Source organism: Podarcis muralis, chromosome 2 (assembly GCF_964188315.1).
Source record: "Podarcis muralis chromosome 2, rPodMur119.hap1.1, whole genome shotgun sequence".
NCBI lineage: Eukaryota > Metazoa > Chordata > Lepidosauria > Squamata > Lacertidae > Podarcis > Podarcis muralis.
This window is the reverse complement of record NC_135656.1, coordinates 82,683,092-82,696,974: the sequence shown is the minus strand read 5'-3', so window position 1 is coordinate 82,696,974 and position 13,883 is coordinate 82,683,092. Positions and strand designations below refer to the sequence as shown.

Sequence of the window (13,883 nt, the reverse complement as noted above, 5' to 3'; positions counted from 1 at the left end):
CCTCTGAATGCAAAGTGTATACTCTACCACTGAACTACACCCCCTCCCCAAAATTCAGATCTCCAGAGTGCCTTTCAATGGCATGGCAAGAACCAAATGATTTTAGGGATTGGGGTAGACTTCGGCAGAGCCATGCAAACAAGTAGGAGGCTTAAGAGCTAAATACTTGACCAAGGGCTAGCTTGTTTTCACAGCACAAGACCTAGAATATTTAGTGTAAAAATCTGTGGAAAAGACAGAGCATACCTAACTCAGCCACAGAGACAGTCTTAAGAGCTAGGGAGCCAGTGTGTTTAAAATCATGCATGATGAACTAAAGACCACATCTGCTTTTACCATTGCCAATTATGGTCCATGTTCAAGATCTCCGTACTATTGTAAGGCACTTTGTTGCCTTATGCTATTTCGAGGTTTCAGTTCCTATTTTAAAACCAAAAAAAAAAAAAAAAAACCACCAGCAGGAATGACATTTGATGCAGGTACAATACAAGTTAGTCCATTTAGACAGACATGAGTCATGGCAAAACCAAAAAAATTACTTAGAAGCCCACCTGAGTTTGTTTTTAACATGCACATTTTATTTCATGAAGCCAACATTCATGGTTTTTAATAAGTTATGGGATACAATATTACAATCTTGCAATTATTCCAGTTTATTCTGCTTTTCCTTATAGTTTACAATGTAGTGAGCATTTCACATTAAGGCACACAGCACAGTAAAAAAAGAAAAGAAAAAGGGATGTCTTGTTACTCTAGCTCCTCCTCCAAGAAGCTGTGCTCAGACTTAGTGCACTGATATACTACTACAAAAATAAAGCTGACCAAGTAGAAATCTTTCTCTAAACAGAGGGAACAAATTTCCATCAAGTCTCTTCTTCCATTAGGCACATTTAAAGCTCTTTGAGAAAGAGAGAATCTGCTAAAAGCCACAGGAGTTTTGTAGTAATCATTAGTTGCATACCTGGAATGTCTTTTGAAATCTGGAACGGCCATGTGCTCATTCCCTTATCCCAAAACAATGAAGGGGATAAACACTTTGTGCATGAACAGGCTCAATAAACTCGCACCATTAGCAGAAACATTCAGAGGTACACTTAATATTGTCTGACTGACTAGGCTAGTTTTCACATCATCATGATCAGGGAGACGATGAGCAAGTCAGAAGCTACTTTTTGTTACTCAGATAAGAGCCTCGTGTGCTGGAGATAAACGTCTTTCTAGCATAGCCAACGTGTGAGTTGCACAAGCATGAATTTTACACCGAGTGCAGAAACAAGCTTGGGAGAAACTGAGTTCCTGCATGTTGCACCCTACTGTGTGTCAGCAAAATGCACCTGTGACAGAATATCAGCTGATTTGGCATCCTGTCAATCACAACAATCATGGTTAAAGTAAGCTAGCATCGTAACTGTACACAGCAAAAGAGGCAAAGACTTCCAGGAACAGTTTGATACCCCTTGCAGTTTTCATTTTCTGCTAATGTAAACAGCCAAGCTTTCTGTTATGGTGTTTTAGTGTTTAGCTGTAACGCTTGAGAGTTTTCAATGTTACTTTTTTTAAAAAAAAAATCAAGTATACAAAAGGCACAGTAAGTACCAGTTTTACCTCATTTTCTTTACAGAAGAACTTTAACTGGCAATAGCCAAAGTGATTTTCTACAGCTAAATTTAAAAAGTTTCCAGTCTAAAAAATGTCCATCAAAAGTCAGTAGTTTAAGCTACCCAATTATCAAACACAAATTCCAGTTTAACATGTAAATTCTAAAATCCACAAAAAGGATAGTGACCTTGTTACATGATTGCATATCGATCCGAAAGGTACATTGGTTTACATTTGTATAGGAGGGATGCTTAAGACAAATAGAACACTTTTAAAAAGTTGCAGAATTTAAGTTGGGGTGCATTAAAAAATGTGTTCTGTATACATGAAGGTATACTCTATTTCTCACAGGAATGCTCACAGTATTGAATTGTTCGGATTTCACTTGAACAGAGCTGAATGTTTTGAAACAATACGAACTTAGGGAACTGTAACGTGGAAGGGGCTTCCAGGAATGTGTTCTTCACCCCACTTCACGGCTAGAATATAGTCACCCTTCTCCTTGACGACGTACTTTACACCGTACTGTTGGTTCCCAAGGTGTTTCACAGATACTTCTTCACAAGGAGTTGTAGGTCCATGGACACCAACTAACAACATATTTGAACCTAAGGCAGAATGAAGAGCGTTACTACCACACCCCAAATTCAAACAGCTCCAATCTAGCTTTACTAAGTATTTTGACTAATCAGACTCAAAGTTAAGAGCCTTGCTAGATCAGCCAAAGGCTCACTTAACCCAGCGCCCTGTTTCCGCCAAACAGGTGCCTATGGGAAGTTGGGATGCAGAATCTGAATTCACAGCACTTTCCCCATTTGAGAGTCCCATACTTGGGTCCAGAGACATACTGCCTCCCACAGTGGAACACAGCCATTACGGTCAGTAGTCTTTAATAGTATGCTACTCATGGAGGATAATGCTATTTGCAGGGCAAGGTATTTCTGCAGAGAAAAAGCACTGGGCAAAATTCATCAAGTAAACCTTGCTGACTCCTGTGCAAGACAAAGAATTCTAGTTCTTTTCTTAGAAGTTCATCTTTCGATCAGGCTTTCCCAAACTTGCCTCTCCAGCTGTTTTTGGACTACAAATCCCATCGTCCCTGACCTGCTAGCTAGGGAAGATGGGAGTTGTAGTCCAAAAACAGACGTGAGACCCAAGTTTGGGAAAGCCTGCTTTAGATGCTCTTAAATGCTTTGTAAAGCGGTGGGAGATCCAACATTCCACTGCCAATGGCAACTGAATACTTTTCTCTGGGGCGAAAGAGGCACTAAAGATTTAGTGGACACTTAGAAGGTGGAGAAGCTCAGGTCTTTGGTCACTGGACCAGTAATAGAAACCCACATTTATTTATTTATTTATTTAAAAAGGAAGTTACCAGCTTTGCTGCAGTCGACAGAAAATGTGTTTTTCTGGCCCACGAAAGCTCTAGAGAGCCCTGCTCCCGTGGAGATCACTCTGCTTGCATCAGATGAAGATCTGGGAATGGCACTATAGCAGGTATCCGTTGTTGACCTGGTCACAGATTCCACCATGATGGAGGATGTTTCATTGGACACACCTGGGCTAACCAGCCGCTGGCCTACAGAGCAAGATAACCAGAGCACAGTTTAAACAGTGTGGCAGTACCCCTGCTGCTAAGTGAAAGAGCTCAATGGCTACCGTCAACTAGATGCCAGTCAAGTCAAAGACACTGTGCCACCTTGGGAAAGTCCATCTCTCTGCGCCCACCCTCCCGCTGAGAACACAACCAGGTAGGTAATACTGGCTCATGAGTCTTACCTGTCACTTTTGCTTTGAAAGGGCTGCCGGCTATGTGATTGGGCCCTCCGTATTTAATTCCAATTAAGTAGTTCCCTGGGGCCATAGGTGTGTACATTACATGGTAGCCCTCCAGAGCTTCTTGACAATCCATTTTCACCTTTGACGGCCCCTCAATTGTAACAGCAAGGGTTCCAGGGCCTGCTTTGGTGGTGTCTATAGTAAATGCCGACTGTAACCCTGGAAAGCAAAGTAGAAATAGGAAGCATGAGTTCCAAGACTAACCATTTGTCACGTCACACTTTCATGCAGCAATCTTGTTTGCCAAGTATATGTCATGGATACAGCCTCCCATCCCGCAACAATCTGCCATTGCAAATTGTGTATTTTTTTAATAATAATAAAAAAAGACCACTTTCTCAAGAAATACCCAAAGTGAGTCACGACCACTAATCCATCAAAAAAGCAAATACTCCAAAAGATTTAGAAAAAACTTGTCCCACCTCCTAATAAAAGCAGACCTTTCTTTGATGCCTTGTGATCACAAATTTCACACTTTCCCATGCTGCTGCACAGGCAAGTGCAGGTACCCCCAACCTGCGGCCCTCCAGATGCTTTGGCCTACAACTCCCATGATCCCTAGCTAACAGGACCTGATGAATGCTTCTTCTAAGGCGGAATCTACACACATATAAAACGTTCTGAAAATGCTTTCCTTTAAAGCGTTTTTTAAAATACATTTAATTTTCCATAAGGCTCACCATTACCATCTAGTGTTACACTTAAAATGTTTTATTTGCAGTTGTATAGCTGAGTCCTAAGTGCAGCCAGACCATCAGTAAGTGATGTTTGGCTGTGTGGAATCCATTACGGCTTGATCAATAGCAAGGACCCAACCCAAAATGTTAAGCATCAGCGCTGGCGAATGGGTATGTTACTGGTACTCATCTGTCGAATTTCATCGAACTCATCTATTGAATTTCAGTTAATTTTATTAGCTTTTCCCTGTTTAACTGAAATGAACCGAGACCACCACCCATTTTGAAACATATTGGCTGAGCCTATTAAAGGTATAGCCCAACTGTGCACACCGGAGAGAAGAGTGTTAGCTAATGAGACAAAGGCAATCTCTGGGTCAAGACCATCCTATTTTTTAGAATTCTAACGCAGAAAGAGGAAACCTCTCACCTGTTACGCCACTCTCAAGGCCTGGCCCGTAGGCGGTGACAAGAGCTGGGCTATCTGCTTGACCTGGTTCCCCGACTCTAACTTTAAAAGGACTGCCTACCACATGACTACCATTGAACTTCACATCAATAGAATGAATGCCGTTTTCACGTGGGATGAACCGAACAGCGTATTTATCTGCAATACATATACAGGCAAATCATCATAAATGTAGGTTGAGAACTTGATGTTAAAAAGCAGAGCACACGGCATCTAAAACTATTGCGCCGTATTTCTATGACTCCCATGCCTGGGCCATGGGAAGGTGGCCCATGAAACATGCCTGAGGAGAAGCAAAGCCTCTGAAATGCAATCCTCATGTGGAGAACATGCATAGGAGTTGGAGCTGTCACTTTAAAATCCGTTCTTGTTGCTTTAACCACCAGTGTGCTGCTAGTTGTTTATTTTCCAAGAAGTCTATTATAACTGCTGACAAGCAAGGCAGGACCAGTCCGCCTTGAAAAATGGTTATCCACTTGCACTGGTAGAAAACTGCAATTCTTTATTCTACAGCAAATATTAAAATTATAGTACAATTGAGTATAGCTTGTTCCTTTTAATCAGTGACTAGTCTGAAAACTGTCTGGGAAACATAGAATACTAGAATGGTAGATCTGCATGGTTAAAATTAGCTAGAAATGGCTATCAAAAATGTAAAGCCAATTTAAACAAATTGGCACCAGCATCAGATGAGACCCTGTTGGAATCAGCCTACAGGTATGCCGTGTATTTTCAAAAGTGAAGGATGAAGGGAGAAAGAGTTAACGAAAATGTATAGGGCAGGATGGAAAGACAGGAGCCATTTCAGGTAGCTAGAGTTGAAATATCTACAGCAGGCTTTCTCAACCTCGGCCCTCAAGATGTTTTTGGCCTACAACTCCCATGATCCCTAGCTAACAGGACCAGTGGTCAGGGATGATGGGAACTGTAGTCTCAAAACATCTGGAGGGCCGAGGCTGAGGAAGCCTGATCTACATGTACCTGCCCTATGTAGGATTATAACTTTTCCTTGGTCCACAATTCGGCTAAAAGTTGTGAAGCAATCTCTCTACTATGCAGAAAGATGCACATGCAGCCATTCAACTGAGCTATTAGCACTTGCAACCTCATGCACACCTCTGTTCACAGGAGGACTTCCTCTCTGCACAAACAAACAACAACTGGGGTTGTGGTAAAGTGCACATGCCAATTAGCCTTAAAATGGGTTATGCGGAAGTATTTTGTTCAGTACTACCAAGGAAGTAGTACTAAACTCCTTTGTGGAACACAGTCCTTTGTACAATAAGCATCCAATCACTGTTGAACATGTTTCTATACTGGCATGAACTGAAATGGCCACCTCCTGTTTAATTCTTACAACCATTTTGACTGTTTACATATTTAAAGCAGTTTTGAGTACCAAGTTTACAACACATCCTTACCTTGCTCCAGTTCAGAAACATGGCATTCTTCTACAGCTCCAATTGGGCTATGCACTTTAGCGTCAATCTTGCCCTTTGCCCCGTTAAGCCTTATAGCGAAGGATGCTGGCTGGTTAACCTTCAACCCAGACTCCTAACAACGCAATAGTAAGATCCTCACATACATATTGACATTTGGCTTGCAAGGAATATATAACAGTTCGGTCCTTTACTGTCTCCGAAATATAGCAGCAGCTTTGCATATTTTGTCTAACACAGAACCAATATTTGACATGTGGTAGCCCTGTACCACATTTGCAAATGTAAAGTTATTGCATCACAGAAGTTATGGCCGTGGAAAAACGTTATCAGTCTCACTATTTACAAAAATGTGTCTGACAAGGACACAAGCACCCCTAACCCTGCTATATGTTATGCTCTTCTCAACTGAGTATTCTCATGTCTTAAAACTAGGAATATTTTTTATTTTTAACTTCCTAGTTCTGAGGGTTCCAGATACCACTAAGTGATGTGATCTTTTCTCCTGGTATGCCCCGCAGAGGACCTTAAGGTCCACAAATAACAACACTTTAGAGGTCCTGAGCCGCAAGGTCAGGGCCTTTTCAGTACTGGCCCCGACTTGGTGGAACGCTCTATCACAAGAGACTAGAGCCCTGCGGGACTTGACATCTTTCCGCAGGGCCTGCAAGACAGAGCTGTTCCGCCTGGCCTTTGGTTTGGACTCAGTCTGACCCTTATGTGTCCCTCCCCTTATAGTTTTGATTTATGGGCTACTACTAAAATGAGGCAGCATTTTAAATGGTATTTTAACCCGTATTTTAATTAACTGCCCCCCCATTATGTTTTATTGTAATTTTGATTGGTGTTAGCCGCCCTGATCCCGGTTCTGGCCAGGGAGGGCAGGGTATAAATAAAATTATATTATTATTATTTATTATTATTATTTATTATTAACAACTAATTATATTCCTCAACAGCAGTACAATACATTCCCAAAGTGTGGGCTTGGTTAAGTTTGCCTACCCACCCTTTTTTCTGGTCTGACTATAAGTATGCAAGGTCATCATTTTGCTACAAATGTAGGATGCCAGCCCCAAAATCATCAAATGCATTAGCTTTAAAACAAAATGCTTGCGCTGCCCAAATCTTTATGGTTTTCTGGGCTGAATTTGCTTTGCCATACTCCCAAAATCACTTGAAATCTCTTTTCCTAATTGTGTAGCTAACTCATTAATATGCTGCCAAAAACAAATTTCCATATTGCACTGACAATTAAGCCTGGAGATTTCTGATTAAGCAAAGCATGTTTCACCCCATGCCAACAAATACAACGTTTTGGAGATTTCTGTTAACATGCCAGCAAATGTGGAACCAAAAGTATATATCAATGCACACCTGCTCCCCAGTAGCGGTCACCACACATACAAAAAAACCAGAGTCTCCTGGTGTTATGCATGTGTGATTCCCGCCCCCAGCCACTGGAAAATTGAAGTTCCATCGGGGGGGGGGGGGTCGCTGGAATGCTGCGCTTTTGCTTTCAGTGCAGAGCTTACCTTAATTTCAACTTAACAGTTTTATCCTCAAGAGAGAAATAAACTGAAACAGGCAGCCAAAATACACCAAGGAAGTTTTTTATGGAGTGCCAAAAGACATCTTTTGTAAAAAGATTACTCCTCCCCCCCAAAAAAATAATAATATCAGTTTTATTTCCCTCTTCAGGGTTTAAGTCAGCTGACACCACACATTCTGTCAAGAGTCTTTAAATGAAACACAAGAAAAACATCAGTACCACAGCAGCTAATTATCGTCCTTGTTTTAAGTTCAGCTCTGGCTAGAAAGTTACACCAAATGTCAGTCTATAAAACCATAGTTCTGAAAAGCAGTGCAATTTAACCAGTACTGCTGCCTCAAGCTGCATCAAATCTACACATCATGGGCTGGATGACGCTCAATCTGAAACTTCCAGGCTTCTTATTTTAGATTAAAGACAGTCACTTAAAAATGTTGCTAGATGCACACCACGAAAAAGTCAGGACTATGTACAAACTCAAGCAGCTAGAAGTCTGGAATCCACTCAGACTTTGGCTGCTGTTTAAGAAACATTTAAAGTACAAGCTTGTGGTTTTGCAACATCTGCACATGTGTGAATTACTGCTCTGTGCTCACCCCAGAGCCTCATTTGTTCAACCATGTGCATTCTGGGAGCATACGCCAAGCAGAAATGTTGCATGTTAGCCTAACTGCCTTGTCAGCATGCCATCATGCAAGCCAACTTACCCCGCTTAGTATTGCTTCATTGCTGAACGCTGTCACACATAGACAAACCTTGTGAGAAAATTAACAGCAAGGTTTATAGAACTGCTTAGTGCCACTGTGCGGGGAGAATGGAGGCCATAGTTGCTCCTTAGCTGAATAGCACTAGGAAAGAGTCACCCCTTTTCAGATGCTGTTTCCTAACTTGGAAGGCCTACATGCTTGCCAAGGGATCTCCTCTGAAGAAGTGTAGCTAGTGAGCAAGTAATAATTTTAAGGAGCTTGAGCACAAGGATGGTATCAGCTTGTGGTAGGCTATGGGAGATGCTTCCTTATGTCTCACCTGAAGGCTCATAACAGTGAGCCTACGAGCATCATCGGAAGGAGCAATCACAGGAACCAGGTAAGGGCTTTCCGGAATATGCTCATCGTTGAATTTGATGGACACCTCGTAGTTACCTGGAAGAAATAAGAACTTTGCTAAGCAAGGAGGAATTGTTTTCGTGGTGTTTTGCTTCATTTCAACTTGCTAATGCTTAAGATATCCATACCAGGCTCTTGAGCAGTGTACGATACGCCACACGATCCATCTTTATGGTCTTCAAAAGCAATTTCTGCCTTACTTGGTCCTTCTACTGCAATGGAAAGACCTCCAGCTCCAGCTTCCCTTGTCCAGATGCTGAACTCAGCTGTTAACAACAACAACAACCGTGCAGGAATTAGAAGCAGGCAAGTGGCCCTCCAATCCCTTTGTGATATGGGGCTCTGCAACACAAGGCAGGGTCACTAGGCTTCCAGAAATGTGCTCCAGTGTTACAAGGTGTAAGCACCCTGTTCCAAGATGACAGCTATCGTCCCCTCTCACTGCAAGGCCCTTAGACCCATGCCCATGTATCCAGATGAAATTTAGTGAAGGCCTTACCTGGGATGCCTGCCTCTGCTCTTTCAAGTCCTGGACCGCCAGCTCGGACCTTATTGGCCCCTCCTTCACCAAGCGGCCCAACGGTAAACTGGAATGGACTGCCCGGCACATGCTGTCCTCTGTATTTCACATCCACATTATGGACCCCCATTTCTTGTGGTACAAAGCGGACACAGTACGTGTTTTTATCATGCTCTACTATTTCTGCATCTGTCATTCTCCCAGATGGGCTAGTGACCCGAGCTGACATGTCACCAATGTCGATTTCTTAAAAAAAAAAAAGGGAAAGGAGCTGACCATTAATGGGGAGCAGGTAGATTCGGTTTCTAAACATCTTACTCTGTCACACAATGCCCAGTGTACAAGGGCAGAGCTCCCCGGTATTTCAGTTGTTTTGAAACCTTCCCCATAGGAAACCCAGTCACCAAGTTTAGTTGACTATACAACTGAGGTTCTTGGGATCTATTGGAAGTTCCAAAGGCAGCTGCTTTCACATGTTTGAAATGCCCTCAAACATTACATGCAAAGTGGCCCTTGAGTGCACATTCATCTACAGATCATACACCAAAACACTTTTACCTGCAGACATTTGCTGGGAACCTGATGGAACTCAACTTCCCAGAACTGCAACCAGCAAGTCATAACTGACAATTAAGTGAGTGCATACCAAGCATTCACCTGTGCATGCAGAGTGTCAGATATATATAAGGGACGAGCACATACTTATCAGTTCAGCTCAAAAACCAAGAATCTTCACAAATCCAATTATTTTGTCACCCACCACCCTTGACAAGCAAGTCACGGTGTCTCCATTGACTGCAGAAAGCAGAGTTAAGAGAGCTTGCAGCTGGTAATGAGAAATCAATACATTGTTCTTTGAGCTCCCACCATTCATTTTTGAAGCTATAGAATCTCAAATGAAATTAAAAGAGAATACTTCAAAAGATTTAAGCATATTAAGCAGCTCCCTTTTCTTGCAAAATATGGAATTGGGATAGAGCCTCAACTGCACTCACACCGAGTCACAGGCATTCAAGTGTGGGGATGAGTTAAATTTGAGCCCACTCCCCGCTTTTTTGAATGTTTACTTGATCAATGTATACAGCAAGTGCACAATTCAGAAAGCAGTCTGCCTCTTTCTGAAGCACTTGTCAAATGAATCAAGAATTGAATCACCCAACTTAAGTCCACTTCATCCCCCACACCAATAACTACTGGGAAGTTTAAAAAAAAAACAACGACCTTTTCCTGTTGACAGAAGAGGATGGAATTTGCAGGCATAATAGACTCCCCCCACAACAGAGCAGATCAAATCTACCAAGTTACAGACAAATATGTCCAGGAGGGGTTGTGCTTAAGATTCTTTGAAGTTCTTAGAAAGGAAAGGAAAGGAAAGGAAAGGAGAAAGGAAGCAAGAAAGAAACTAATTTTATTTGGGAACAGAGTTGGGTTTAGTGCAGTGAACATCACCCATTCTGAGAACTGATAGGAATTGGAATTCAACAATATCTGGAGGGCCACAAGCTCCATTACTGACTGAGGGTTTGTTACAGGTCTTCGTAACAAATACTTTTGCTGCTTACTTGCCATGCATTGCGCCTTAAAGCAAATTTTATTGAAGTATGTAATGCAGTTATAGAACAACCTCAGTACTACAACGTACCCACTACCCCTAAGGAGCCAGGTATGTAATACATCTGTAGATCCCATAGAAGGACTGATTGGAAACATTGTTGTCTGATGTTGGCTGATTTTTTTGTGAAACTAGGACACCAAGATTCCCTCAATTGAGTCTGGCAGTTTTCCTTCTGCTCAACACACAGGAAAGTGGGAATGAACTGGTGTGAAACACGGGACAATCTCTCCAGACATATAGCCATTTGGAACCATGTAACTATGAGAAGGCAATGGGGGAAAGAAAGGAAGAGAAGACAGGAAGACCAAGATTGATTAGAGCAGCAGAGAAAGAGATAGAAACAGACGTCAGAATATGTATTAAACTGAAGCGGCATGCTGAATATATTCTGTATATTAGTGCATTCTATGAGCAAGATAGCATTTATTCTTTAACCAGCCAATTATTTTATGTGTCTCCCCCAGTTAGATCCACACGATACAGATCTCTATAGCAGCAACTGCGCTCCTACCCTTCCAAAAACACGGCTGAAGGTAACTCAAGCATTACAGTGACTCAAGTACAACCTTCTGAGATCATCCTAACACCCGTACTTCACACATAGCATGAATTCCCAGAACAGAAATTTTGGGCATATTGTTCTTCATCCAGTACTGCTATGCTACATTGAGTTAAGCCATGGTTTGGCTCAACATGTAGCCCAAACTCAAGTTCATGGTTTGTTTCCTCTAGACAAACCATAAACTGTGAAACCAGGAAAAAACCTTGGTTAATAAAACAAATCTGGGTTCAGCCATGTGCTAAGTCAAATTGTGGCTTAGACTCAGGTAGAATAGCAGCAGGAGGAAGGTCTAAGAGGCAAAAATAATGATATCATTTTGAATAGCCTGTGCATTCACCTTAAGCCCAGGTTTGGCTTAGCATTACATGTGAACCAGGTCACTTGTTATTAGAACTGAGTCAGTGGGTGATGTGCTGGAAAGCAAAATTTAAATGCCACTGCCGCTTCATGGGGCCTAGGAAGAAATGGGTGTGAGTCCTACCATGCAAAGCCCCGATCTAAATAAGAATGCCTTCCCTGATCTCTAGAAGTATTTGGATAACATTCCATTTTTAAATCTGATTGCAAAGAATGCCCAGAAGATTCAATGACTTATTGGTTTATGGTTTCCAAAACAGTAAATGCATTAGTAGAACTAACTTACCTGGAATTTTTAAGTTAAGATCACACAAGCTTCCAACCGTGGCCACAGAAGGAGCCCGCCGAGTACGTGTAATGCTTTCCTTCACCCTTCCTTCACCACTGATTTTCACAGTAAATGGGCTCCCTGTAGTTAGTAGAGACAAAACATTGAGTTCCATCTATCAGTACAGGAAGCATAAAGACTTCCACAGGCAATAAAGTAACATATCGTCTACTAATAGTTATTTCCACTACCATCTTAGAATTCTTTACCACTGAGGAAGGCTGGACCACCGCATTGTTAACTAAGCACATTAAGCATGAGACTTATCAGCGATGACCATCAAGGAAGCCCCATCTTCCTACACAGATTAACTTGCTATTTACACACATTCAGCTTTACATGCTTTGCAAATTTTAAATAAATTAAAGGCGGGGCAGGGGAAAAAAGGCTTTGGCAATCCCACCCACCTACGCCCCCAATGTATTTTGACCATACGTGATTTTGGCTTTGCAAGCTACACCCTAGAATGCAACCCCGCTGACAGTCACCTGTACCAAACCAATATTCTAGTTTGAGTAACAAAGAGGTAAGTGTTACACTGCAGCAGGAGACAACCCCTCAAACAAAAGCACCTTCAAGGTGCGCAAGAGGTTTATTATCCTGCCTTCCAAAATTTAGCAGTCAAGCTTCTTCAGGCATTTTCAGAACATGAAGGCCCTGGTGGGAAGCCTAGTGTCCTATAGACTCTGCACTTATTACAAGAGGTCAGCGCTGATGGGGAAGTGGACCAGCAATGGCTCGCTTGCGTAGGCTTCTTTTCTCTTACCTGGGATGTGCTCATCAGCAAACTTAGTAGATACTATGTAGACACCAGGTACAGTTGGAAAGTACGAAACTCTGCAAGTTCCATCCTCTAGATCTTCTGTCTGGATATCTACTTTGCTAGGTCCTTCAACTGCCAGTGATATCCCACCATAACCTAGGGGAAAAAAGCAGCTGGGATGAGTGCAAGCGGTTGTGAAGAGCTCCAATGAGCACTGCCTAAATCCTGATGGACGGCTTTATGGATTGCAGTCATTGTATATTAACCATTCCAAGTGAGCCTGCTGTTTCAGCTCATGGTCACATATGGGATTTTGCTTGATATGCTGCTTGTGGTATAGAGCTGTGAGTTTTAACCTATATAAATTAGCAGACTGACAGAGCATCCAAACCTGTTCTACATCATGGCAACCACAATTTACAAGTCAGAGGCAATTTTGCTCTGCTCAGTTGCTGTGATGATCGGACAACTGCGACTCAGAACAACAACAGCAGATCAACCACATCACAGGTGGGCAACCCGCAGCCCACATGCATCCCTTAGATACTCTCTGGCAGCCCAGGAATCCCAGTACTGACCTGCATCTCTTGTATCTACAATGAAGTCACACATTTCAAACGTGCGTCCTTCCACCAAGCCACGTCCAGAAACCCTTGCTCTGCTCGCATCACCAATCTCAGACTGGACCACCATAATGGACACCGGACTGTTGGGGACATGGCTCCCATTCTTCATAATACTGACCAGGTGCTCTCCCACCTCCCGTGGAATGAATGAGATACCTGCCAGACAAGAGGTTAGCAGCGAGACAAATTTGTAACTTCCCACTTTAACTTTTTGCCCCCCTCCCTCCACACCCACTATCAAATCACAATACAGAACTGGAAGATAGGTAAAGGTAAAGGGACCCCTGACCATTAGGTCCAGTCGTGGCCGACTCTGGGTTGCGGCGCTCATCTCGCTTTATTGGCCGAGGGAGCCGGCGTACAGCTTCCGGGTCATGTGGCCAGCATGACTAAGCTGCTTCTGGCGAACCAGAGCAGAGCACAGAAACACT

General features: G+C 42.6%; 1 protein-coding gene across 4 annotated transcripts in view; it reads right to left on the bottom strand.

Annotated features, from left to right (window-relative positions):
* Positions 1-556: 556 nt before the first annotated feature.
* The window catches only part of FLNB (filamin B), an 83,146-nt gene continuing 69,819 nt past the window's right edge, over positions 557-13,883 (bottom strand). For all 4 annotated transcript variants that reach the window (XM_028719137.2, XM_028719138.2, XM_028719139.2 and 1 more), the window contains 11 exons: positions 13,405-13,608; positions 12,830-12,982; positions 12,022-12,144; positions 9,181-9,447; positions 8,810-8,947; positions 8,602-8,717; positions 6,006-6,138; positions 4,546-4,722; positions 3,379-3,597; positions 2,975-3,178; positions 557-2,207 (listed from right to left, as the gene is read on the bottom strand). In XM_028719137.2, coding sequence (XP_028574970.2) covers positions 2,020-2,207; positions 2,975-3,178; positions 3,379-3,597; positions 4,546-4,722; positions 6,006-6,138; positions 8,602-8,717; positions 8,810-8,947; positions 9,181-9,447; positions 12,022-12,144; positions 12,830-12,982; positions 13,405-13,608 — 1,922 coding nt within the window. In that variant the 3' untranslated portion in view covers positions 557-2,019. The remainder of the gene's footprint in view (positions 2,208-2,974; positions 3,179-3,378; positions 3,598-4,545; positions 4,723-6,005; positions 6,139-8,601; positions 8,718-8,809; positions 8,948-9,180; positions 9,448-12,021; positions 12,145-12,829; positions 12,983-13,404; positions 13,609-13,883) is intronic.